At 41.1% G+C, this 26,374-nt stretch overlaps 4 protein-coding genes and 1 long non-coding RNA gene across 7 annotated transcripts in view; 2 read left to right on the forward strand and 3 right to left on the reverse strand.

Moving 5' to 3' along the window:
* Nucleotides 1–150: 150 nt before the first annotated feature.
* Nucleotides 151–3,678, reverse strand: LOC132789310 (sulfide:quinone oxidoreductase, mitochondrial). Of its 2 annotated transcripts, XM_060797243.1 has the most exons (8): nt 3,475–3,678; nt 3,238–3,402; nt 2,049–2,154; nt 1,761–1,985; nt 1,491–1,691; nt 1,018–1,227; nt 769–955; nt 151–707 (listed from the first exon to the last, which is right to left on the reverse strand). In XM_060797243.1, the coding sequence occupies exons 2-8, from the start codon at nt 3,369–3,371 to the stop codon at nt 391–393; spliced, it is 1,380 nt and encodes a 459-aa protein (XP_060653226.1). In that variant the 5' UTR covers nt 3,372–3,402; nt 3,475–3,678; the 3' UTR covers nt 151–390. The 2 variants fall into 2 exon arrangements, with proteins under 2 accessions (XP_060653226.1, XP_060653225.1); XM_060797242.1 differs by having other exon boundaries at nt 3,238–3,677.
* Nucleotides 3,679–3,818: 140 nt separating this feature from the next.
* LOC132789318 (uncharacterized) lies at nt 3,819–12,824 on the reverse strand. Its single transcript, XR_009632693.1, has 3 exons — nt 12,503–12,824; nt 4,717–4,903; nt 3,819–3,894 (listed from the first exon to the last, which is right to left on the reverse strand). It is a non-coding gene; the product is annotated as an uncharacterized LOC132789318 (long non-coding RNA).
* Nucleotides 7,270–18,305, forward strand: LOC132789313 (neural/ectodermal development factor IMP-L2). The gene is made up of 3 exons (XM_060797248.1): nt 7,270–7,491; nt 16,582–17,421; nt 17,519–18,305. Exons 1-3 carry the CDS (start codon nt 7,486–7,488, stop codon nt 17,531–17,533), a joined length of 861 nt encoding a protein of 286 aa, XP_060653231.1. The 5' UTR covers nt 7,270–7,485; the 3' UTR covers nt 17,534–18,305.
* On the forward strand, nt 14,878–15,482 carry LOC132789317 (uncharacterized). The gene has a single exon (XM_060797252.1). The coding sequence runs from the start codon at nt 15,384–15,386 to the stop codon at nt 15,480–15,482; it is 99 nt and encodes a 32-aa protein (XP_060653235.1). The 5' UTR covers nt 14,878–15,383.
* LOC132789306 (neurobeachin-like protein 1) overlaps nt 17,884–26,374 on the reverse strand; it is a 37,491-nt gene continuing 29,000 nt past the window's right edge. For both annotated transcript variants that reach the window (XM_060797233.1, XM_060797232.1), the window contains 9 exons: nt 26,172–26,340; nt 25,987–26,111; nt 25,620–25,927; nt 25,282–25,562; nt 24,874–25,225; nt 24,354–24,816; nt 24,180–24,294; nt 20,799–20,976; nt 17,884–20,733 (listed from right to left, as the gene is read on the reverse strand). In XM_060797233.1, the coding sequence (XP_060653216.1) occupies nt 20,568–20,733; nt 20,799–20,976; nt 24,180–24,294; nt 24,354–24,816; nt 24,874–25,225; nt 25,282–25,562; nt 25,620–25,927; nt 25,987–26,111; nt 26,172–26,340 (2,157 nt within the window). In that variant the 3' untranslated portion in view covers nt 17,884–20,567. The remainder of the gene's footprint in view (nt 20,734–20,798; nt 20,977–24,179; nt 24,295–24,353; nt 24,817–24,873; nt 25,226–25,281; nt 25,563–25,619; nt 25,928–25,986; nt 26,112–26,171; nt 26,341–26,374) is intronic.

Below are 26,374 nucleotides of genomic sequence, written 5' to 3' on the forward strand. Positions count from 1 at the left end.
CATTGCGCCCCAATTTTTTGATATTCCGCAAAATCGTATTAGTATAATATATTGTGGATTTATTAATAAATGAATTATTTAATGTTGTTTTGAGATACATTTGCTCTTTTGTCCTCATTGTTATTGTGTCAATCACAGTGCAACCATATCAATGTAACACTAAATGCTAAATAACATAGTTCTGTTAACTAACAGCTTTGAAAGGTCGTTATAATTCAAATTGTACAGCATTTTTTTTTTTTTGGTAGACAATTTATGTGTACAAGTAAAACTGGCGAGAAATTCACAGATGATACGAATAAACATCTTGATTGAAAAATTTTTAGTTAATTTAAATTCTGTTGGACATTAAGAGATAAAGCAGATCCATTCTAATTTAAGGGGATGACCTTACTTCTGTTTTTTGCTTTTGAACACAGATAACATATTACGCATGAGAGCTGGGCCATTCCAATAGCCGGGCAACATGAGTTTCCAGTAGAGCAACGGCATAAAGTCTTTTTTCATGATAAACATTGAATATCGCTCCTTGTTTTGGGCCACCGGGAATGTTTCCAGCGGTGTCAGACTATAATCAAACTCAGCCAGCATGCAGGTGTGATAGCCGGTGACCAGTGGACACGATGCGTAGCCATCGTAGGAACCAGTTAGGGGTTTTCCCTCTATTACAGCCATCATATTGTCGAAAACAACCGGTGACTGTGCGGCTGTAAAAAGAAGTTCAACAGTCATTCAATCAGTCAATATAATCGGCATAAATTTAATTACCTGCAGCTGCTGCTGTTTTTGAATTAGGTGTCGAAGAGCTGTCTCCAATGGCGAACACATTCTTGTATTTGATGTGTTGCAGCGTAAACTTGTCGACATCCACATAGCCATCGTCATTCACCAGCTGCTTGCAACGCGTCAATTCATCTGGTGGACTCATTGGTGGCACAGCATGCAACATTGAGTACTAAAGACAAATAAAATATTCATAAATATGAATTGATTGCGATTTTGTAGCAGTGTATGTACCTTCTCCTCGTATAATTCACCGGGTTTGTTAACGTTCTCAAAGACAGCAATGTCCTGTTCGTGTTTAACCTCAATTAAGTTACGACAAGTGTTTACCGTTATGTTGCGTTTCTTCATTATCGGCCACAGCGCATCCGCATAGTGCTTCACACCGAAAAGCACTGGCAAAGCTGTATTATAGGTGATGCTGATGTCATCCCGTTTACCAACCTGACACAAAGAAACAGGTAAGGAAAATGTGATTAAATCCAATATTGCATATACGATAATTTCTGCGAATTCAGATTTTAGTCCAATAACATTTTATATTACGGGGTTTTTAATGTTATTACTCCAATAAAATTTTGATTAATAACCCAACATAAAAATTTAGCCTTTATCAAAATCTGATTTTTGTTGCATATGATAAATTTGCAAATTTCGAGTATGAAGAAAGTAGGCAGATTTCGCTATCAGTAAAATCAGGAGCTTACCTTTCGGAAATAGTGTTCTGCTATATAGACGATCTTTTGAGGTGCGCCCGCGCACTTGATAGGGCAATGGGGGAAGGTGAAGATCGCATTACCACCACTGATCTTACGCAAGCAATCGAAGACATGCTCCACGTACAACGGTGAGTAAATTGAGCAGACATTGCCATCGGGCACAGATAGAGCCTTCTCCAAGCCGGGTATCTAAAAAGGAGTACATATAAAGAAAATATAGAAAGGATTGGCCTCGATTGGAGGAGTCGGCTTTCTTACCTTTTCGTAGTTCAGTTGGAGTCCGGTGGCAATTAGCAACATATCATATTTGATGGTATTGCCACCGGATGTTTTGACCGTATTGCTATCGGGATCGAATTCGCAGGCAGCTTCACGCATCCATTTTGCCTTTTTGGGCAATACATCGGCCATTGGCTTATGGCAATGCTCCAAGCGCTTCATTCCACCGCCAATCAATGTGAACATCGGCTGGTAATAGTGTCTCTGCATGAGAAAAGAATATTTCGATAAGTCTGGAATAACTCTTCGATAACTGCGATAACATACTTCGGCTGGTTCCAGAACGATCACTTGCCCTTTGCCCAGGCGAGTTGATAGCTTGGCGGCCAAGGCACAACCACCGCTACCACCGCCCACCACCAGTACCTTACAGCTGGGAGAGAAAGAAAGTTGGATTGAGGATTAAAAGATTAATAAAATTGTATTATACGAATATATTCCATATTTATCGATTTGAAATCGATAAATAAACAACTAAACAAACTCGAACAGCTTATTAAACAATTTGAGGTAGATAAATCTTAAGCAAACCCGTTTAAAACATAAAACATGTTAAGCTTAACAATATGAACATACCCTGTAATCAATGAGACCAGTCTATTTAAGATCGATAAATATGTAAAATCGCAAGCAAAAGTGTATAAAACATAGTATAAGTGCGACTAATCAATACGAAAATACCCTGTAATCAATGCAGGCAGTCCATTGAACAAGTTTTGACCGATAAATACGTAAAATCCCAAGGAAAACTGTATAAAACATAGATCAAGTGAAACTTATCAAAAAAATTATTAGCCTGTAATCGATGAGAGCATCTTCAATCCGGCTCAAATGCGGATCAATAGATAAATGTTATATTTGACACCAAAATGTAAAATTCAAATGCGAACTGATCGACTAGAAAATACCCTCTTCAAAAGCAAGCACTACAAAACACAAAGTCTGCAATGAAAATCTCTACTACGTAGATTTAGATTTCATTGATTGCTAAAAAATAAATAAACATTAAATTGCAAAACAAATACCTTTTAGAGATTTTGCAAAAGTACTGTACTTTCGAAAAACAATATAATTTGTAGATATCAATACGTATAAACAAAGGCTGTTCAGCTGTTGCTGAATGCATTTTCCTTCACTTCTTGTGTAATGCCAGCAATTATTTATTTTTCAACTCGCTAAGTCGTCACACCTCTTTTCGTAAGCTACTTTCAAGGGGTATTAAAAGCTGATGCCATAGTTAAATACACTCTTTTTTTGTGGTATACGTGCTTAATTCCCCGGACTCTAATCATGCTAATTGTATTTGTTTTATTTCGTTTTTATAGTTATACATATATGCGAGTTTATGTCGATTCCTGGAATAGCAATCAGCCTTTGGTACCTGTTTTGGGTTACCAAGTAAAAGCTAATGCTATTGCTATAAATTATTGATTTGGGTGTTAGTTCTTGTACTCACTCATGTCTATCGAAGTTTACTTGTGTACTGGATATCTGGCGGACCGGGTATCGCTCGTTGAGTATGCTCTGTTGAGTGTGGTGTTGGAGTCGGCTCCATCGAATGGTCGGCGCTAGGCGACTGTAGCAGTTCATTGTGCCTCAGATCAACAACTTGTTGTGAGTGCTTTTGGAATATATTCTCAGTTCTCAAAGCCAAAGCGAAAGCGAAAGCTCAGCGATAAGCGGGCTCACTTACTGCAACGACGTCTCTTTGACGACTGGCGAACAGGCGAGATAGAGATAGCGCGTGCAGAGCTTTTGCCATCTGGTTATGCCATCGCATACACCCTGTGAAAATGAACCGCAGACGTCTTCTTTAACCACCGGATCGGATCGGTAGTTTTCACAATAAATTTCTAATTTTTCAGTCAGTTTTCTACTTTTCTTTTGTTTTGAATGAGAACAACACGAGATTCATGATTCAATAATTTGTTTGATCACTTGTGGCAGAACAAACTTTTTCCTTTTTGGGTACGTCAGCTGGCTTGTTGAAGCTTTTTGATAGCCGCTACTTTTCCGTTTAGCAGTTGAATGAAAGCTTTGGTAAAGTCGCTAATTAGTAAGCTTTAGGCATATGTTTCGATAGCCTACAGCACCGTTCGCTAATATATGTGCACTTTGTTAAATAAAGTAAATTTACATTGAAAAATTTCGGAATTTAACATTAAATTGAAATTATTGTCATTTGCAGAGCTTCTTTAAGCGGATATATATAATTTAATAAATAAGTAAATTTAAGGCTCTTATTTTATTTTGCAATAAAGTTTTGTACGTTTATATATTTCAGTTTTTCCTTATGTATAGATGACGAGGTTGCCAAAAAACAGTTTATCGTTTTAATGTACTAAAAAAAAAATTGTTTGATGGTATATGTATGTATATTTAGGTAAATCAAAATTAACAGTTTTAATATACGATTGGAATATTTTTAAAATTAAATAAAAAATTTAGAATAATGGTGCATACATTGAGGTTAGTCGCGGTGCACTTGTAGAGGAAAGAGATCGGTTGTTATGGCAAAGCCTAATGTTTGTATTGACTTTATAATTTATACATACATATCTATCACTATATCCGATCTTAATTTTTGTTCTGTCAATATTTGGTTTTAGTACATTTGTTGTTTGTTCTTATTCAAAATTATATTATTATAAAGGCAGTAAAAAATCTATCTTATGTTCAGAAAGTTTCATATGGGTATATAGAAACTATTAAGCAGCGGATCGGAATATATAATTCCTCTCGAGTATTATTTACTATCTAAATATTTTTTTTAATATGAATTTACAATATTTTATAAATTAAGTTTTCTGTCCATTTTACTTAAGTCAGGTATTTGTAGTGTGTGACTTTTAAAGTTTAGCAAGTAGTTAAGTGTTAAAAGAGCCCTAATTTAATGTATTTCTATAAATAAAATATAAACCATTTTAATACTTACATACATACAATGTTGATGGCACATTTGTGGCTTAGCTGGGTTTTTTTTATTACGTTATATATAAGAAGAAAATTGTGAAAGCATCTTGGAGCTCAATGTTGTGGCAAGTTTCACAAGCTTAAAACCGCAAAATCAAAATTGGGTGATTTATAGCCTATTTGGTGTGTTGCAATTTAAAGTCGAATCACTGGAAGCAACAAATTTGATTAGTTTATAAATAGCCAATGTGCCTTTGTGTAAACTCTGCTTTCGAGATGCTCAGCTCAAGTCATCGCATCGCTTCGAGTCAAGCTGCGTGCTCTGCATGAGCTGCCCCTAAAAGTATGCTTCAAAATTGTCAACAAAGGAATAAATTGAGGGAATCAACGGAGATCTATAGAAATTCTAAAAATACGAAAAAAACCGTCAATAGGCTTAACGCGGCTCTGATGACTTGCGCTGGGATTAATTCCGAACAATTTGATAAATAATTTGCGAAGTACGTGCGTGGACATGCCACAAGTGGCATCAGTTTTGTTGCACGTTGTTGTTTACTATGTATATTTAATTACGACATGCTGTTGACTGATTGGCCGCTGATGATGACTGATGATGGGACCCCAAGGAGTCCAGGCCGAAAAAAAAACGAACGAACGAACGAAAACGTAGGGACTCCATGCGCAACAGGCGTAGGCGGCATGGTTATCAATTGGAGACAAGCTGGCAATTCAAATGAAGCCTTATTGCGGATTCCATGATGGCCAAATTGGATGCTGTGTGGGCGCTGAAGGGCTCAGACCAATGACAACAACAACGGGCTGGCACAGCGGGGCTTGTCTTGTCTCGTCTTCTCTTCTCTTTTCTTGTCTAAGGGCAGCGTCTGTTGCCAGGCAGCACTTGGGGTGTTGGGTGACCCCAAAGACCCCGCACATTGATTAGCAGCTCATTATGATGATGATTGCTGTGCTTGGCTCACTTGGCAATTATCGCACATGTCAAGCCCTCTCCCCTCGTCATGCAGTGCACTTAAAGTGCACACTGTAGTTGCAATCTCATTTGAATTTAACGGTTCAACTTCAACATCGTCTTCGACGAGTGCATTTCAATTTATGGCACGGAATCAATTAAGCTTTATTTGCAACGCACTGTGTGGCGGGGGGCACGCGCGGGGGGTATGCCATATGCAAATGTCACAACAGGTCTGCCACCTAAGCGCAGCCCTGGCAACCCAGGGCTGCTCAACGCAGTGCGTGACGTCCACAGCAGCCATTGATCCGCAGTTGCATTTAACTAGCTTACCTACTTGTAAGTGCGGAGAGGGGGAAGAGTCAGTGGAAACGGAAGTACCGCCCCAGCTGGAACTGGTTACGTTTGAGATTTGTGAAGGGCCGCAAATGAAATGCAGATTTCGCTGGCTATTCAATTCGGACAATCACAAGCAGCAACACAGCAACTCTCGGGTAGGCTGAACGAACCAAAGCATTCCAGCTGCTGCTCAACGAATTCAAATGCTCCGAAACTTAACAGGGGGTCAACGCAAGAGTCAAACACTAATTACTGGACACAGCCCAAATAGGAATACATAGGCATAACAACAAAGAACAGGCCATAGCAATATCGATATCACTAGCGATACATCAGGAGAAATACTCACTCGGACTTCAGGTATCGAAAGCTTTCGATACACCTTATGATCCTTTGCCTATATCGATTAGTTGCAAAATACGAACGATGAGGGTGCGATAGACGCCGATAACGTTTGTAAAATAAATGTGCATCAACAAATGCTTAGAGTGACCAGCAATTCTAGAATGTAGTGCATGAGTTGCAATTTATTAACCAATTGCTTGAAATATAAAGTGATTCAACATTTAATTTAATCAGATGATAACCTTTTACTTGGAACCAAGTCACCGAACATTCGATAACTTTCGATACCGGCTGTGAATCAACACTTGATCGCTAGTGCAAATTTTTGTAACTGCTAGAGTTAACTTCTAATGTCGAGAAAAAACTGTATTTGAATTATGGATTGAGGTTACAAATGGATTAAATAAATGTATCTAAATAAATGCGCGCCCATTTTATTATATGCCAATTCGCATTCGTGCAGCGACAATGCATATCAACGCGAATATTAATGAAAAAAAATGTGATATCAAAATAAATTTGCATTCATTTTTTCAATCAAAGGAGCCAGCGCAACAAATCGTCGCCTACACTTACGCACAAGCACACACACACACTTTGAAAGCAGCATCACACGATGGCGGACGACGATGAAACGACGAGAGCAAATCCAATACCAATGCAAATACAAATACAACAAAGCGTATTGGTGTAAGTACACGCACATCCATCCCGATGTTAACACCAATACTAATGCATGACAAGAACGAAGATGTGATGGAGACGAAGACAGAGACAGACGCCATAACTGTTAATAAGCCGAGTGGCGGCGACCAATTTGCTGTCGCTTTGACGAGCAGCAAGCGGCACTTGTTGAATTCGGCGGCCGATATAAAAAGCATGGACGCTCAACCTTTCGCCACACAGTAAAAGTAACAACACTAGCCAACAGTCATCACATCACATCTCACTCGTATCGAACGAGAATAAGAGAGAATACGCAAAAATCAAGAACGTTCAAATAGAAAAAAATACATTTGAGGAAAGTTGTAAACGATTCGGTATTTCCCTCAGCGAAAGTGCACATTCAAGTGAAAAGCTTCAGTGAAAATTAAAGTGCAGCGACTATCAAAAGGAACCGCAACATATAATAACATTAAAATGCAGGTATGTACTTACTTTTAACCTAATAACTAGTAAAATCATGTGAATACCTATCATACGTAAATTTATTATAATTGCGGCTATCGGTCAGTAATTGATTGGGGTCTGAGTCAGCCAGAGAAACACCTGACACCTCAAGTCCGCGACACTTTCGGACCATCGTTGATACTACCTATTTAAAAATTGACAGATAATAGTGCTAAACGCTTTATTTGCGTTGCCAAAGATTACACACCGTAAAAAGGGTTTTTTTCGTCATAATGTGTCAGATCTATCAAATAAGCTTAATATTGAATTGACTTTTGTTTATTATAAAGCGAAGATTTCGTTAAAGTTTTTATATATTAGGCGTAATACAATTTAGCACATTGCCCTAGTCTTATAGAGTCAGTGAACAATTATTTATATGCATTATAATATTATATTATCATGATAACTAACAAAAATTACGGTATCACTTGGCAACAAATCTGGATTTCAGTAGAGAAAAGTTGATAAATGTAGTTTGAGGCCTTGCCATTGGGTCTGGAAGAATATCGTGATTTGCACATTTTAATCGTAATTATATACCAACTTTTATATAATATAACCCATTAAAATCTAAAGCGAGGCCTTCACAAAATCATGACGTCTAAAGCTTATCACCGGGCATAATTAACTGACACGAATTGACACTGACAGTAAAACATTTTGTATTTAAAATTTTATTTATAAATCTCTGAGTAGAATATGGGATAATATAAAGATTGAGATACAGTTGAAGTCTGAAAAATTGACGCCGAAAAGTCTGCTCGAGTGGGAAAAAGACTTGTGCTTGTGTAGAATTCCTTCAAAATGCGGAGATTCTCAGGGGTTTCAGATAAACAGAAAAATGCTTTTATGCTCCGATATATAAACAAATATAAGACCCTCTGGCTACGTATTTTCGACTATTCTGCGAAATGATACGACAAAAACAGAATACAGAAATGTCTCAAAATAATAACAAACTTTTGGAGATTGTTTTTATTTTTTGGATGTTATCAATTTGCATTTCCACGTAACATTTAACATCCGATTAAGGCGAATTTCACTCAATGGCGAAATTGAAATTGCCGCGCTCTTATCTGCATAATTGGTGGGTGACTCAAACAGCTCCATTTAGTGTCATTTTCAACTCCAATTGGAATTGGATGCTGGACTACGTGCGCCTCGAGACATGCACACAGACAGCACAGAATCTGTAACGCCTGCCTTGTTGCTGACGTTGACGTTGCGCTGGTCACGCAGTCGCTGCTCTGCCCGTTGCCCCGCATCCGAGCATCCGGACGGTACGGCAAACGAGTCGGACCAGCGAAATCAATTCAAAAGCAATTAATAATCAGATCGTTTTGTAATAAATTGCAATTTATTTAATGAAAAGAGTGCAAAAAAACCTAAACAAAATGAAAAATTGAAGGCGAAAAGCGCAATGGAGTACAAGTGTACACACGCACACATAAATATACAGACAGGGACCGACAGACAGTTATGGAATTAGCAAAGCGGAGCACTGGACGAGTTCAAATGCGTCACAGTTACTTGAGAGGGAGGTAAGTGCTGGGTAGATTGGCGGATCAACGGCATTCGCTTTTGCATTTTGCATTAGACATTTGCATTTGCATGCCATCGATCAAGAGAGACAGAGACAGTCATAGGGAGAGAGAGGGAGAAAGAGAGGCACGAATGCGCTCATTCGATCATAAGAGCAATCAACGGCACTGGAGCTTAGTGGAGGCATACGTCGCTCTTCGTTTATGTGTGCGACTGTGCGCGAGTTTGTGTGTGTGTTAATAGCTTATGCGTTGCTGCCTCTGCTGACGTTGGCCCAACGGCGACACCGAGAGAGACGAGCCCCCAAGCGGCGAAATGGGCAAAGGGTGAGGCTGCGGCGACAAGTGCGGCGAATTAGCTTGTAACGTTGCTCTTGCTCACGATACACAAATACACACACACACACATACAATTGCTTAGTTAGAGGCAAAGCTATCATTATGCTGCTGGATGGGAGACAAAGACAAATAGATATAAAAATACGTATGCATGTTTTGTATCAATATGGACAATTTGTGTGTGTTTGCCTATGTGTGTATGCTGCCAATTAAGAGAAATTGTTAATTGTGTGGTATTTGGTTCGTTCGATTATAATGTGAACAACGGCCCTGTCCTCGATGTGTGTGTATAAAGCAACGAGCCCCCTTTTTTATATTTTTTGCTCAATATTGCTCATAATTGTTATTCAAGCTCTATTGAACTTTTGCGTTGATAATAGCGCCAAGTTGAAAACATCTACATACGTCATTGGATCTTCAGTTTTGTTTTTCTTATTTGTTGGTCCAACCCTCTCGCCTCCCCCCCTCAAGTTGTTATTTTATAGATGGAGATCACATGCTTGGACCCCAATTCACAATATGTGTGGGTAGTTCACAATATTCAAAAGCGTCGCAATTCCTCGTAAATTTCAAGCAGACGGCAAAGAAATTCCCATAAATCAAATTAATTGGCATGGATTAAGATTTTATTAGAAGCATCTCTGACGTAGCCAACGTTTTTGCCTACGTGAATCCCGTCTACTCTTTAACCTAATACGAACGCATAACCTCGCTTCCAACAACTGTGTGTGTATGGTAATGTCACCTGCCAAGCTGTGATTAACTCGAACGCTGACTCATCGGCACACACTCACACACACAAACACTAGCACGCACGCATAGCAAAGAGAGTGAGAGGTGAAAAAGAGCGCGACAAGGGCAAGGGCTTATGGGTTATGCTCGGCTTTACCTTTTGGCCGCTCAATTGCAGTCGACGTCGCCGTCGACAGAGTTGAAATGGCTGATGCAATCGCAGCGTTGAATTGGGCGAGTGAGTTTAGAGTCGATACTCACTTCGGTGGTGGTCGCCGATGGTCACATTGCTGTTGTTGTTGTAGCCCGTTGTTGGTGTTAGTGTTGGGTGCTCTGCTTGTTGCACAACGAACAAAAGGTAACCAGAGACACACAAAAAACACACACAATGCAAGAATGCAAGGAAAGCAGATTACAAACACTTACACACTAAGCACACACACACACAGAGAACGTGTATGCATGTGTTAACATGGGCACACTCCATAGGTTAATTGATAAATTAGAATACAATATGAATATGAATGAGCAGATGAGGAAGTGTGACGCCGACTGCGACTGCAACTGCGATTAGTCTATACTAGACTAGCTAGTTAGTTAGTTAGTCAATATAATACAATATAGTATGCATGATAATACTATATTGTATTATATTGTACCATATGTGCTGTTAATGCTAACAGCTAAACAATTAGCGATAATTGAAATTCATTTCGATTTCTCGGCCAGCACTCGAAAAATTTCCACAAGCCGAAATTCCAAAAAAAAAAAATATACAGAGGTTTTATAAATTTTCCATTCCATTTTGCTTCCACACAATACAAACACAATAGCGATTATAGTACTTTTATATGTTATATGTATGAACAAGATTTGGATTGCTCGTAGTAATGTTCGTAGAATTGAAGATATATCATAGCTTGTGACAGGCTTTGAAAGGGAAATCCACTTGCAAGTTCAGACATTTGTCTCTCTCTCTCTCTTGCTTGCTTACTTTGTCTGTCATGGCTGCAGTGAGTGTGGAGTCGGTTTCTAACCTCAAAGCTGAAACCTGTTGAATCCATTCTAAATGAATAGATCAGAATACAGTGGAGATGAGCCGAGCCGTACTTCCGTTATAATTCCTAGGAAGCGGGTTTTTTCTTTCGTTCTTCAAAGACACGAGCTCTTTGCACGATGTCGCGACGTCTTTGAGGTCGAGGTCGATTCTTTTTTTTTTGCTGTTGCCAGGCGAACAAGTCAAGTCAGTCTTTGAAAAAAAAAGAAAAACCAAACTCCATGAAAACGGCACACAATTTGTGGCATGCACATGAATTTTCTCACGTCGTCACCCGGTGCAGTGCAATGGATAGTGTATATAGCAAACACTCACACACTCATACATTTGATGATTCGTACAACCTGCAATTCACATGCCAGCATGACAACTGCTCTGTCTGTGTGTGTGTTTGTGTGTTTGTGACTGGTCTTGGCAGTTGCATGTTGCACTATCGTTTCCCCGAACTCAATGTCTGTCCCCCCTGTCTGTTTGCTGACTTTGAATGAGCCGTTTTAGCATCTGTACCCTCCCTCCTCGCACCTTCCGGTCTCGACTGTCTCGACTGAAGCCGTTAATTAGCAAGAAAAGTGCAAACTAAGCGATCGAGCTAGAGAAAGAGAAGGCGAGAAAGAGCGAGAGAGAGTGCGAGAAGTGGAGAGTGATCGCCATTAGCTGAAGCGGGCCAATTTAGCTCTACTGCAGTAGTGTAGAGTGTAGAGTTTGTACATCTCTCCCCTCTCGGCTGATGCAATAATTGTTACCACACCCAATAAAAAAAGAAAAGAAAAGAAAAATATAAAACAAAAGCTACGATGATCGTATGATCAGAAGACAATGACACGATCATGCCATCATGTCGACCTTTCTTTGAGCCCCACACACACAGAGATTTCTAGGAAATTGAGATCATAAGCTTGGGGGGCATTAATCAAAATGCGATAGACCCAAATGAGATCGATAAGTCGGTGCTGCCAAAAAGGCTGGTACGGCACTCAATGCTAATGAATATGTATGGCTCGTTAACGCGATTAGCAAATGGAGATATCTTCAACTGTAGCTTAATTTGAGTCACACGCATGATTTATCTGTCATTTACATCTATAGCTTAATCTGCTCCTCTCTTAAGCTGCATCCAGATTTCAAATTGTCTCTTCCGGAATATTAGTTTAATTGCTTTCGCTAGGAAATACCACCACCTCTAAGATGATCTATGTAGACTTAATTGCCATAAATGTACTTGTCCCTCTTACGTCAGCGTTACGTTGCGTTACGTTATCATCTGATTAGAAAGGGATGAGGTGAAGAGGGTGAGATGGGGCGAATACTTACTTACCTTTGAGATGTGCCGGCGTTGTCTAAGGGCGGCCACGAGACACAAGAGTCATTCAGCACCTGTGCGATTTTTTATGCCATCAATTGATATGCCGCTGAAGAGGGGAAGGGGAAGAAAGGGGGCAACTCGATTTGTGTAACGAGCAATAAATATATATTACTTGTAGAATTGCATCTCGTTGTTGGCTGTCAATGTGAGGTTGATAATAAAGAAAGAAAAACTAGTCACAGCCAGCCAACCCGGGCAGCAAAGAGAACGCGCGACACTCGCGACCCGATCTCAGATCTGGCTGCCGCCCAGCAACAAGCAACAAACGACAAGCGACAGCAACAGCAACAGGCAACCAGCTACAAGCGGCCAGCAATTGCTGCCATTTCTCCCCTCTCCCACCGTCCCGCCACAGTCGCTGTCCACGTAACCGCAGCACAGCGGAAAACGAACACGCGATCTCTTGAATTGGCTGCGGCTGCGACTGTGACTGCTGCCAGTCTGTCTGCCATTGTGGCGGCTCCCTTGCTGCCCCTCAGTTCCACTGTCACACGTTGTTCCTGATCCCCACACCCTCCAAAACACGCTCCGCAGCGTCCACAAGTCGGATCGAGCAATCAACGTTACACACACTGTGTTGTTTCTGCCCTCAACCGAGCGAACGCAGCAGACAAACTGGCACTCACTTGATTGCAATGAACAACAGCATGCAGAGCGATGACTGAGGAGAGAACGGGAGAACAGCAGAGACACAGAGACGCAGAGGAGAGAAGAGTATGTGTGGAGCGACGACTTGGTGGTCGCGGACTAATGGAACCTTGCATTCAGCCGATTCTTGATTCCCTTGCCCCTGCCTTTGCCCCTGTCGCAGTCCCTCACTAGCTTCATCTAAATGTTAAAGCCATGCCGCCACTCACGTACGAATCTGGTCGAAAGACAAGCAAGCAAGAAGCTTAAACACAAGTGCAGCTCTTGTCCATATATTTGAATTCTTGCAGTTGTCAACGGAGTCAAGCCAACAAGTCAACGCAATACGCATTCGAAAGATTCAAGAGCCTTGAGTCTAGCTCGCAACTGTACCTCGAAATCCTAAGGAAATCTATCTTCCTGTACAATAATTTCGAATTCGACATTTAAAGTTGTTAGCTGAATGCCTAAATAATTGAAAATACAATTTCCTAAAGTTTCCTGTTAGCAAATCCACTTTGAAAGCTTAGGGAAACCAATTAGAATTTAATAATGCCATTATATCTGAAATGGCAAAAAATAATTGTAAAAGTTCATCAACAAATTAAGGAAACTTGTATCAATTATACTACTTCGATTATTTAAGTTGTATGCTTATGGAATCACTTATGGAATTACAATATTATTCCTTAAATAAATGTATTACAAGGTTTCCTGCTTTGAAAGCGATAAAACTTCACAACTTTATTCTTTTAACAATAAGTTTTATGAAAAAGTAAAAATGAGGAACATGGGAAAATCAATTTAATAGTTGAAGTTTGGAGAATAGAACAATTATGAATGGAAAAACTTCAATTAAATGATAGGGGATAGATTGAGAAAACCCAATGGAAAACGTGATTAATTTATTATCTATCATAGTATAGTTTTCTATCTGAAACTGTACTACGTTAAAATTTAACATATTCAAAACAACAAACTAAGGAAATTAAAAAATATGTTTAATATTAATTTCAAACGAACTGTAGAACTGTGAAGATATGATAAAAGAAATAAGAAATATGCATTCTCAAAAGATAAAAAGCGACGGAATATTGTGAAACGACCTCGACTCGATTGTGTACAGATCACCCAAAATTATATATTACTGGATTAATAGATTAATGGATTAGTATCGAGTTGCAAAGAGCAGCTTAAATTGGAGAATTGTACTTCAATCGACAGATGCTAGATGCGATGAGATAGTCACTGTGGAGATGGTCCAGTTCGAATTCGCTTGCTCCGGATATTAAGTGTTTGTATGATGATGGCTATGCATGCGTGTTTTTTTGTGGTGATGGCATCCTACGATCTCTGCTAAGAATTGTGCCGACACGAACTCACACCCGAGCTCATCCGAGCAGCGCAATTGCAGCAGCAGCAGCAGCAGCGGCCGAGGTCGAGACGAAGGCAGAGACGAAGCAAACAGCGTGAGTGAGAACGGGACCGAGAGAGCTGGCGAAGCAGCAAAATGAATGGCGGACAGCGGGGTGCGCAAGAGTGGCAGAGAGAAAGGGAGAGCCAGACTCTGTAAGAGAATGAGTGACAGAGAGAGAGAGTGGAAGAGGCAGAGGAAGAGTGAGAGTGTGACTGCGACTGCTCGCGTTGCGGCGGAGCAATATAAATTGAAGACAGCTAACGACGACGAATCAGTTCTGTTACAGTTTTCAGCTGTTGAACACAACTTTTTTTTGAGAGTCTCTCGCTGACGTTGAGCCCGCTGTGCGAATATAAAAACCGCGATTTCAAATCGAATACACTTCCCCCCTCAGAAAAGTTTCAAAGCGTAAAATACAAAAAAAAACCAAAGCTTATTTGAGACACCTTGACTTGTAATGTCGATGAACCGTGCGTATACCAAAAAGTGTCGCGCCCAGAACAACCATAAGAGTCAAAAGTCGCAGTGAAGTCGTGGTCGAGTAAAGAAGCAGCAGAAGATCATCTCCAGAATTATCCAGCTAGAGAGTGCAGACAATTCGATGAACCGTCAGCTTGACATTCGCTACGTCGAATAACCCACGAAACAAACTCGTAAATTCAATACAATTGGTACCGACCAGATCATAAACTGGCAATCAATTGTTGCAGCCAGCAAGTCGAAGAAGTTGCCAAGATTCCACCTCAATTAAGCTGCCAGGCTACCAAGACGGCATCCCTCGCCGGTCCTATGTCAGTGCTAAGACAATTACTGCTCAACAATTTCAATCAGAAAGCGCAATCGAGATCGCCACACAACTTAGAGCTGCTCAACACGTTCATAACATAACAAAGAGCTGTCGATTAGCTCTCGAAACAATCGACTACTACTGGCAATTGAGACCGATAACCGTTACGCCGAAATTCGCAAACATTTTTTACCGGAAGAGAAAAAAGAAATCAAATCAAAAGGTGAGTTCCAGTTCCAGTTCCAGCTTCAACAAAATCTCCAACCTTGAGACGAATTCGCCGAACCACAAAAACAGAAAAAAACCCCTCATCACATTAGACCCCATTTCGAAGGGCGAATCGAAATAGAAAAAAAAAAACTACAAATGAAACTCAAAATCTGATGCAATATTTGACGTACAAATTGTCATACGAAATTATGCATAGCTGAATCGCTAATCTAGCTGTCTAGACGGGCATTCGAGTTCGAATTCGTAATTCGAATTCGAAATTCGCAGAAAATTCGAAATCGTTTTCGAGTTGTCGTCCGGTTAGCCTTTGATCCGGTGTCGCGTGGGTGTTTGCTGACGTCATTCCGTCCCACACACGTCGTCTCTCACTCTCTCTCTCTCTCCACCTCTTTTACTGCTTGTTGCCGTCTCTTTCTTGTCGAATGTTCTATTTCGGTGTGAACCGCGTGGCATGGTGAAATTCGGAAAAGAAAAAAACAACCAGTTCATTGAATTCGGGGCAAATATCTGCAAATTACCATCAAAGGATCTATCCATCTTTCAATATCAATTTCCGTTGCCCACTTAAGATTGCCATATCTCTTCCACTCTCATGTCGATTATATAGGATGCGTAGTATATTCCCAACATATTTCGCAATAGATAGTCGAGGAGTACAGTCTAACGATAAGAATCGGACCTCCTAGCGTTGACATTGCGTTTGTGATTTACGGCCTTCGATTCGGACGTAAGTTGCGACTGCGTCCGGCAGTACAGCAATCCAGCAGTCATCAGTCCGTCCGACCTGCCGACTGTGCCTCTATTGATAATGCTCGTCATCGTGGGTTTATTAACCTACATATATTACAGTCCAATGCTGTTGATCTTTGCTCCCACTAACATCACTCTATCTATCTATCGCTCATTCGCTCGTACGACGACAACGTATCACTAAGACCCGCCTCGTTTCTTTTCTGTTCTTTTTTTTAGAAAATGAATTTAAATCTGTGCGCCATAGCGCTGCTGCTGTTTGGGAGCCTTTCGGTTGCCCACAGTCGTCCGTCGTCGAGCGCCGATTTGGACGACAACAACGAGGTCGATAACTCCATTCAAACCGAGCCGGAATCCTCGTCCTCATCATCATCGTCCAGCAAGCATCGCAATCGTGGCAATCCCTTCGAGGATGAGTGGCTGAAATTCACCAAGACGCCCCCGACAACAATGCATCAAGCCCCCGGCGCCACCGTTGCCATTGTCTGTGAGTTCATGGGCTCCCAGGTACCCAAGGTCGAATGGATCGTCGGCCAACTGCCACTCTCCGAGATCGATAACTTGGAAACGAATACGGTGTCTGAGTATGCGCCCTCCGCAATTGTGCGTGTTCGATCCGTGCACATTATCGATCACATGCTGAGTGAGTCCCGAATCTACACATGTGTCGGACGCACTGGCTCCAAGATGCTGTATGCCAGCACCACGGTGCATCCATTGGACCAGGGTCGCGATCAGAGGCTGGGCGGTTTGATACGGGCGGAGAAACAATATCAGGGCGATCAAGCTCCTCGCATTGTCCACACGGAGAAGACGCATCTGGACCTGATGGGTTCGGTGGTGATGTTGCCGTGCAAGGTGCACGCTCGCCCCCACGCCAAGATCACCTGGCGCAACAATGAGGACAAGGAGATCGTGCAGGGTGAACACTTTAAGCTCCTGCCCACTGGCGATCTGTTGATCTCCAGTCTCAAATGGGAGGACATGGGCAACTACAAGTGCATAGCGCAAAATCGTGCTGGCAGCGACTCGGCTGATACCTTCGTCTACCCCGTACTTGTAAGTATCTCCTCCTCGTCCCCCTCTATATCTTTTCCGATTCTTACGGCTCTTACTAACTGACGATCTTCCCTATGTTTGCTTTGACTCTTTGCAGAAGGAACAAGACTAAAGATTGCATAAACAAGGCTATTGAATTGACACACAAAATTCTTAGTTAGTTAGATAGATCAAATGCCATTGAAGATGCGTGAAACAAAGAAAAATACCATAAGAATATATCACAACATTTAAAAAAAAGACAAAAAAAGAAGATTCGGAGAAAATACCACTGACGAATAAGTTTAGTATTAAGTGGAATAATTTTTAGCACGTAGTCCAAGTTCAACTCTAGAATCTAATGCCGGCTTAGACTTTAATGTTCATACTATATAAATCGAATAATTTCCCGTTTTGTAATTCTTTTTAATTTTTATTTTAATATTAATTTAGTTTTTTAGTTTTTGTATCAGGTAATTCTAGTTAGCAATTGATTGTTCCTAACGATTCAGGCAGCTAATCTAGTTAACTTTAACCTTATTGGCCGTTACTTAATCTTACTTGGCTCAATTAGCCAAGTCATTCGCATCCCCCCCCACACACACACCCCGCGACCATAAATTCAACTCGAATAATAATCGAAACAAGTATTCGCTATTCATTTGCAATCGAAATTTATTTATTGAACGATCAGCACATTCATTAATGCCATCGACCATCGCAATGCAAAAGTATTCACTTAGTTAACAGATCAGTTATTGTATACCCTATATACAACACACGTCTCCCCCTGTGTCCCACCATTCAAAATACCCTACAATTTATATTTAATTTTTTAAGCTAATTGAACTGAAGTATGCTTTTTTATATATGTTTAAATATGAATAAAAAATACATGAAATTAATTCGAGTGTCGTTTCTTTTGTTTTCTTGAATAATTAACACATTTTATTGACCAGTTATACAGTTATACAATCTATACACAGTGTGTCACATAAGTATTGTCTACAGCTAAAATCGAAACACTTTATTCGCACTTGCACTTTTTTTTTTATTAACAAATAACGAGCAAACGTAGAGTACGTATATAAGTTAAAGACTTCTAAATAATTGATTGATATATAGTTTTTTTCTTGTGGAGTGCACACTGACTACGAGTGTATAGCATATATAGCATAAGTGAGGTTAGATTAGGTTAGTTGAGTTGTATTACGTCCTGATTGTGCGCTTGAAGAGAAATTAAGAAACGGGGAAGATTGCGATCAATTGGCAACGATCTATTACGCTCTATTATACATATATTGTCACTTGTCATTGGAATTTCATTTGAGCGAAAAGATAAGGTTGGGATAGGGTAGGAGATACGGATTACCGCTGGGGTGTTGTGGGGTTAACTTGAGGATATCTGGCGGTGTTGAAAGGGTTTCACAATCTTTGGCAAGGGCCCAAGTTTTGAAAGAGAAGTGCAATCAATTGGCATTTGCGATTGTCTGCAAATTTTGTCTACAAATTTCGTGTGTGCCGTGCACGGACTCTAATTTTACGTTTAATACTTGAATTGCATTGGGAACGACGACGACGACGACGACGGCAACGGCAACGGCATTCACCTGAACCAAAGACACGAGATATGTCTCGTTTTTTGTGTTTCTTTTATTTGCAATCGTTTTGGCTGCTTGGCAAACGAAAGCTTTCTCAGTTGGCATCAACTGGACCCACAGATTCGACTGGGTTGGGTTGATCTACCTCACGTTGTTGCTCTTGCTGCTTGCTGCTGTTGCCGGGCAGAGATTTTGGGGCCAATTTGAAAGTCGCGCATGAGTCAGAGATACTTGTGAAACAAGCCAGAGGCAATGGCAACGGAAACGTCCGACGTCGGACGATGGACGCGAGGCAGCAACAATGTGACAGAGGCAGAGCCAGAGACAGCGGCAAGTGCGCACGGGAATGGATATACCCACAAAATGATGGGTATAAAGCGGGGGGGAAACAACTTAGGGAGGGGAGGACAGCTGACGATCCACTCTGCCAGGCAGGCAGCCAGGCAACCAGTTTGCCTTCTCCTCGCAGTCCCCCGTTGCGATCGACGCTCTAGTTGTGTGAATGACGGCACGTATTTATATGTGCTAATTTATAAAAAAACGTCAGCGCACAAGCCTAATGATAAATGATTTATTCGAATATTTGTCAAGCTAATTGGAAGGCGCGCGCGAAGCCCCACACAACATAAAATATATGGTATAGTATGTAGAAGAAGAGGAGGCCCCATTGAGTGTCTAGCCTCCGGACATGTCCAATGAAGGCAACTGATTAATTGTTGATAAAAGCACAACAAAAATGTACAGAACTCACACAGAGGAATGAAAGAAATAATGGGAATACTGTTGAAGTTGCATGTGTCATCATACTTGGTAATTCAAGGGAATGATATGATATGCTATCTATTGTTTCGATCTACTAATACTCTCTCTCTCCTCTGTCTCGTTCTTCTCTCACTCCACTTCTATCTTTCTGTGAATAGAAGTGTATCTGGCGGATACTCAGACATTAGTCAATGGGTTATTTCAAGCAGAAGCAACGCATTCTCACCGTCTTCTCTATTCAATACTCTTGCAAAGGCTACCACGCTTTGAGCGTGTCATTTGCCACATTGTTTTGCCAATCTCTTAAGTTTAGATATGTTTTCAAATTATGTGATGTATGGTTGAAAAGCGGCAGGAATTTTAAGTAGCTGATTTTTTCCTTTTCTCTTATATTTTAATGTGACAGTTAAACAGTTCTTCCTTTGCAAGGGTACTGCATATTCGGTTTTGCCGAAGCTAACACAACTTTCTTTAAATTTATCTTTTGGCACGTAAGCGACAAAAATACAAAAAAAATGGAAACAAATAAAATTAAAATGACTTTGGACAATCACGACAAAGATATTGAAAAAATGCACAAATACTACGTTATACATAAATAAGAATAAAAAGACATTTGCTAACAAATGGAAATTCTGAGAACTGGGGCACGTCTTGCCAGTGATTCCTTGGGATTCGCAATAACACAAATCGGAGGGGTAGGGGGAAAGAATGGGAGGGCTACTCCTATTACTCAATACTCAATAAATAAAAAACGTATATGCTGCGGAATCGAGTCTTGCCCAGTTGCAGCTATTGTTTCGCTCAGACGTTGAGCACGGAATGTTTCTTGCTGTTGCCGCTGGGCAGCTGGACAGCGACAACCGCGAGTCGTCCATCGCGCAATGGCGCCAGGATGTGCGTGTTGCCTGGGGTCACCACCACCGTCTGGATTGGAATATGCAAAGGAATGTCAAAGACGGGCTTCAACCTGCAAATAAATGAATGAGAAGGATTAGCAAACGATATTCATTTATTTAGGTGAACTCTACTCACCCATGGAGTCGACTCATGGTAATGTCGCCGGCATCGTCAGCCACAACGAGGTAGTCGGAGGCACAGGCGAGTCCTGTCACCCGACCAGAGACATACTTGGAGCCCAGGCTGGCACCGTTGATGCTATACACATGCACCGAATGCGAAGTGTCGTCCAAGGCGCTGAAGGCAATATGACCTGCAAGAGATGGGAGAAATCAATTGTAATGCTGACGTCAGAGAGATGATAAGAATGATGCCAATAAACTGAATTGAAATGCAGGGGCAAAGAAGTCGTTGCAATTGTGACGGGAGACCCAGAGTGTGAGAGGGAGGTTGAGGGGGAAGCGGGGGAAATTGAGCATCTCAATCTTATCGACAAACCGGAACGATTGCGGTATGTGGGGCAGGGAGCGAGAATTCTACGCAGTTGGAAATATTACGAATACGCACAAGTGCGAGTTCGAATACCGAACTACACAGAGAGAAAAAACTGATACGCTTTCTGATCAAATGTAGGAAGAACAAAAATCTTGTTCCTATGAAGATATTAAAGATTATTTTGATACACATTGATCTGAGATAAAATCGAAGAATTTTTTTTGTAGATTGCTTTCAGTATTAATTATAGTATTGGTATTTTTTTTATTTTAGTATTTATTGGGTATAATAATATACATTTTGTAAAGTATTCTTTCCACTTTTATATATCTTAATTTCTTAGTACTTTCAGTATTAATTATTCGGTATATTATTATTTTAGTGTTTATTGGGCATAATAATTTATAATTCATAAAGAATTTTCTTCACTTTTTGCATTCAATCGTCTAAATTTGTTAGTACCTAGTACATTCAGTATTAACTTTTTGGTAATTTTTTAATTTCAGTATTTACTGAGTATAATATTATATACATATTTCTTGTAATATTTTCTCAACTTTTTTTATTCAATCATCTAAATTTGTTAGTATCGTACTTTCAGTATTATTTGGTAGTTTTTAATTTCAGTATTTATTAAGTATAATTGAATACATTTCCTAAAGTATTCTCTCCACTTTTTTACTCAATCATCATATCAACTGCACCTCATTACAAAATCTTTATTGCTAATTAACCTTGAACAAGATTCCGTAATATAGTGATTGCAATTTGTAAGAGAGTAAGTACTTTGTTCGGATTTCCAAATTTGAGTCTCACATCTGCTCATAAAATGAATTTCAATGTACAGACATATATATTTTTTACTGTGTGCATTGAGTGTACGAGCACCGAGTATTACCAATGCAGAGTGAAGAGAGAGAGAGAGTGAGACGAAGAAACCTAGGGTCCGGCCCACATTGATTATCGATAAGCTGACTCGAAGAAGCGCACGCTTCTCGCTGACATTCTCGAGATTATGACACGCTTCACAAGATAGCAACAACAAGAGAGCAAAAGAATGGGGAGCGTTATTCATGCGGATCATTAAACCGATGCGTAGTTTGTCCTCTTATCAGTGTTTGCGGAGCTACTCTATGCCAATGAAATTGATTGAAAACTCGTTCCTAAAGTCTGTTGCAGAACAGCTAAACAGAGAGCGGGACGGAGAATGGCCAAGCAGTGAGGAGAGCGAAATCGAGCGGGTGAAAGAACGAGGGGCAGACTGATTGAGAGAGAGCGCGTATTGTCGCATTATAAATTCATGAATTTTTTTGAATGGAGCAACATTTATTTCCGAGTGCTGTTTGATGCCTCAATTCTCGTGAAGTAGATGCTCTTCCACGTGATTTTGTTTAAACTAGAAATAACCATGTCACAGGCAGTTTGCACCTCCCTATTACCCCCTATATACCCCATCGTCCCCCTCACTACCCATCACTTTGCGTCGCTGTCTTCTCGCCAATTGCGACATTTTACATTCATTCAAAAAAATCTCGATGCGGATTTTTTTTCTTCTTTTGTATTTTTTTTATTGTAGACTCACACACAGTGGGCCACTCACACTCACACACACACTCACGTAGAGTGGCATTTATGGCCCCCTCGCTGAGATTTACTACAAACTATTTCATGAAATTGTGAAGCGCCTCAGAAGAATGAAGAATGAATGAGTCGACACTTGTGCTGTGGTGCTTTTGCGTCTTCTACGCATACAATATGTGGGGAGGCGAAGGAAGCGGACAGAGGGAAGGGAGGGAGGTAGGGAGGAGGGATGTCAAGGGGTGCGCTGAGAATTGAAGGCGGTCGTCGGGTCGTGTGACTCGCTGTTGTGATTGCGGCGGGACTTGCTTTCTGAATTGATTCCATTAAGCATGAGTATGTGCTAGAACTACACGATTCTCCGTCCGTCTATGTGTGTGTGTGTGTGTTCTAGCTGATAAGCTGAGAGCAGTGGAAGGAGGCAGTCGTCGTGAGTTTGACATTTAATTAAAGCCGTTTTATTAATTGAGCTTTGCAAAGAACGCAATTAACAATCCCACTTACTACAGCCCAAAAAAATATCAATTGATTTATAAATGTTTTAAAACAATTTCATTTAAATGTCAGCCGGAAATTGCAAAATAAACATACAACATTTGGAGTGGGCCCGACTGCAGTTATATACATATATAAAATTATAGTATGTGCATAATTCACATAATCAGCAAAGAAAGTGCAAAGTCGTAAATTCCATAAATGCCAGGCGCCAGCACTTGAGCGGCAATTGGGAATTTTAGGGGTGGAGGGGGGGAAACTCACAGATATGGGGGAATTTCAAACTGCATGACTTCTGCTCGATCCGGTGTGATCAACCTTGGCACTTACGATTGCCAGCCACTTGCGATTGCGATTAGCCAGCCAGCAGAATAGCTAAGCTCAACTAGCTGCTTAGTCTAATGTGTTGTGTTTAATTAAGATAAGATATGAAATTGCTGTATCACAAAAATAAAAATGAAACAAATTGAGACCATGACGATGAAATGCATGAACAAAAGTCAAGCAATCATCGCACACACACACACGCACACACAGTCACACATACGTGACATATAAGTGCTGCCTAGAATATCACGTGATATTTGCTGTGTGTGTGGCAATTTACAGGCCATTTGATAAGCGAACAACTGCGACTGGCGACTGCTGCTGATTAAATTGTTTCGAGTGCCTGCCCTCTTCAAACACCGACTGCACATTGTGCTAACACACACACACCCCCTCCGCCACCGACCCTGCGCGCAAGCACGTGAGTGCCATTGAGTGTGGGGTCTGCTGTCTGATAAAGGGCCAGTTCAATGATACTACGCACAAACGGAAGCGCATCGTCGATTGCCCCCAGAAGTAGGCAATGTAATAAGTCAATTGCGTCGACTGCAACGTTCACTTTTTGTAGCATACTTTTGTGCGGCGACGCACAGAAAGCGTTGCATACTTTTAGGTACTTACCATGATATGAAACAGTCACGAAGCTGATTTGTACACAGAACTCCGTGCAGCCAATCGGCTTGAGTGTGCGCACAAATTGTCCCTCTTGCAGCGTGTACACATTAACAGTGCCATCCTGCAACATTTGAAAGTAGTTAATTTCTTACTTAAGCGTTAAGTCATTCTCTTACTTACCAATGAGCCGGATACAACAAGATCCAGTTCTGTGTAGATGGCCACACTGGAGACGGCATCGTCATGGCCATAGAGTACTGTAAGCGGTTTGGGTGAGTAACTGTTCTGTGTATTCAGTTGGGTAATCGCTTGCATATGCGACTGTCCCGTCAATGCGTGCACTGGAATGTTGCTAGTTGGGCCGCCGCCCTGTTGATTCGCCTGAATGCTCCACACAATGGACGTGCAATCCCTAGAGCCGGTCACCAGATATGAACCGCAATTATCTAATGCCAGGCAGGTGATGATGTCCAAATGACGCGTCACAGACGCCATCGTTTTGCCCTTGTTTAGATTGTAGACGCGCAGCGCATTGTCCCAGATGCCACCGGCATAAAGCAGCTTGCCATCGGTGCTGACTGCAAAGTTTTGTGAGTGCGGCGGCTGTGAAGAATGGAAGGGTCCGAAGACACGCTTGCGATTTCTGTAAAATTAAGACACGCATTAGCATTTCTCTGGAAATTAATATCGTGGCACTTACTTAAGGTTTGTTGTAGTGGCATCGATTTCCAGTAGAAAACCTTGCTCCTTGTCGAAGGACATCCATGAGTTGCAGCCGAGAATGCAACCTTTAGACACGCTGACCAACACATCGGGGCTCATCTGCAGGAAGGAGCGTGGGGGACTGCGTGGTGGACTTAGATACACAATGGGATCCTTAGGTGTGGAGAGCTCACAGTAGTACTGCACAACCTTGTCCAGGAACTGCGTGAAATCCGGGCGTCGTAGCTCCGCTCGAACCAACTTAAGTGATGTCTCCTCCTGAGTGAGACGGCGAGGATGTGGCTCTCGCAGCAATTGTGAAGGCACCTGGCCAAAATTGTTGATCATACCTATAAGGAATGGAATTTTTAGTATATTCATTAAAGGGACCATATCATCAGCTAACCTTCAACAGCTTCCCTTTCTATAGGATTGGTAATTTTGTCCAGATCGACGGCACCCTCATAGGAGCAATAGTAGAACACATTTAGCGCCTCAACGGCTTTGGGTCCTTTCTGCTTGTGGCCAAAGATGAGGTCAATCCAGTGATGCAGATGCTGACTAACATATTCGGACTCCAGTGCGCGCCGATGTATGGCAATAAATTCTTCGGGCGTGGTTGCCCACGCAGGCAAAATGACATCGTCGACCTTCTCCTTGGTGATTTGCAATTGACCCAGATCGAACCTAAAGTCAGATACCATTTATTTTACGAAATACGAAAGGATTTAAGAGACATCTTACTTATTCATATTCTTAAGAAACTCCGGAAAGTAGAAGAACTCGGGTATTAGTTCTTTAACATCGTTGGGATTGTCCATCAATAGCTTCCACGTTTGCGGTATTGAGTGAAATTGTCGATCTGCCACGTCAAAACGACCACTCTGCAGATCAACATGCAGCGAGGTGAAGGGTTCGACGCGCAGTAGATAGTGAAGAACTCCTGCGGAGTTGGAATAATGTGTTCCATAGTGAAACTTTGGTATGGCACCCGAGGGATCCTCAAAGGAATCGTATTTGCTGCGGACTTCAGCTTCGTTTTTGGGATTAATCTGTGCGAAAAAATATTTTGGTTAAATGAATGAGTGTGATTTGCCTGTAAGGCACTTACGCATCCAATAGGTTTGGACAAGTCGCGGAATGATCGGGGGTCCGTCAGATCCAACACGTCGCTGGTGTAGTCAGCAAGGATCCAGGGGAAGACGGGATACTGGCTCAAATCGTTATACGAGCGACCTAAACATAAGAAAAAGCTTAGTCTGATATGGAGTACAAAGTTAGTTTGAGGCTTCTTACCAGCTATAGTATTTAGGTACATCAAGTACTCAAAGTTGGATATTTCACGGTTAACCCAGCGCTGTGTTAACCCTGAGGCGCGCAGTAACTCCGGCGGAGATCGACCCGAACCGTACAATATGTTTGGCAATGGAAGACCCACAATTTTGGTAAAGACTTTGTTACGAGTCTAAAGTGAAAGGCGTTAAAATTTAAAGTTGAAA

Source organism: Drosophila nasuta, chromosome 3 (genome assembly GCF_023558535.2).
Source record: "Drosophila nasuta strain 15112-1781.00 chromosome 3, ASM2355853v1, whole genome shotgun sequence".
In the NCBI taxonomy this organism is placed as follows: Eukaryota; Metazoa; Arthropoda; class Insecta; order Diptera; family Drosophilidae; genus Drosophila; species Drosophila nasuta.

Coding starts and splice junctions, on each gene's coding strand:
- LOC132789310 (XM_060797243.1), bottom strand. CDS start 3,371: ATGAACTGCTACAGTCGCCTAGCGCCGACCATTCGATGGAGCCGACTC. Junction 1,692..1,760: donor TCCAACTGAACTACGAAAAG/GTAAGAAAGCCG, acceptor ACTCCTTTTTAG/ATACCCGGCTTGGAGAAGGC. Junction 708..768: donor AAAAACAGCAGCAGCTGCAG/GTAATTAAATTT, acceptor TTCTTTTTACAG/CCGCACAGTCACCGGTTGTT.
- LOC132789317 (XM_060797252.1), top strand. CDS start 15,384: ATGTCAGTGCTAAGACAATTACTGCTCAACAATTTCAATCAGAAAGCG.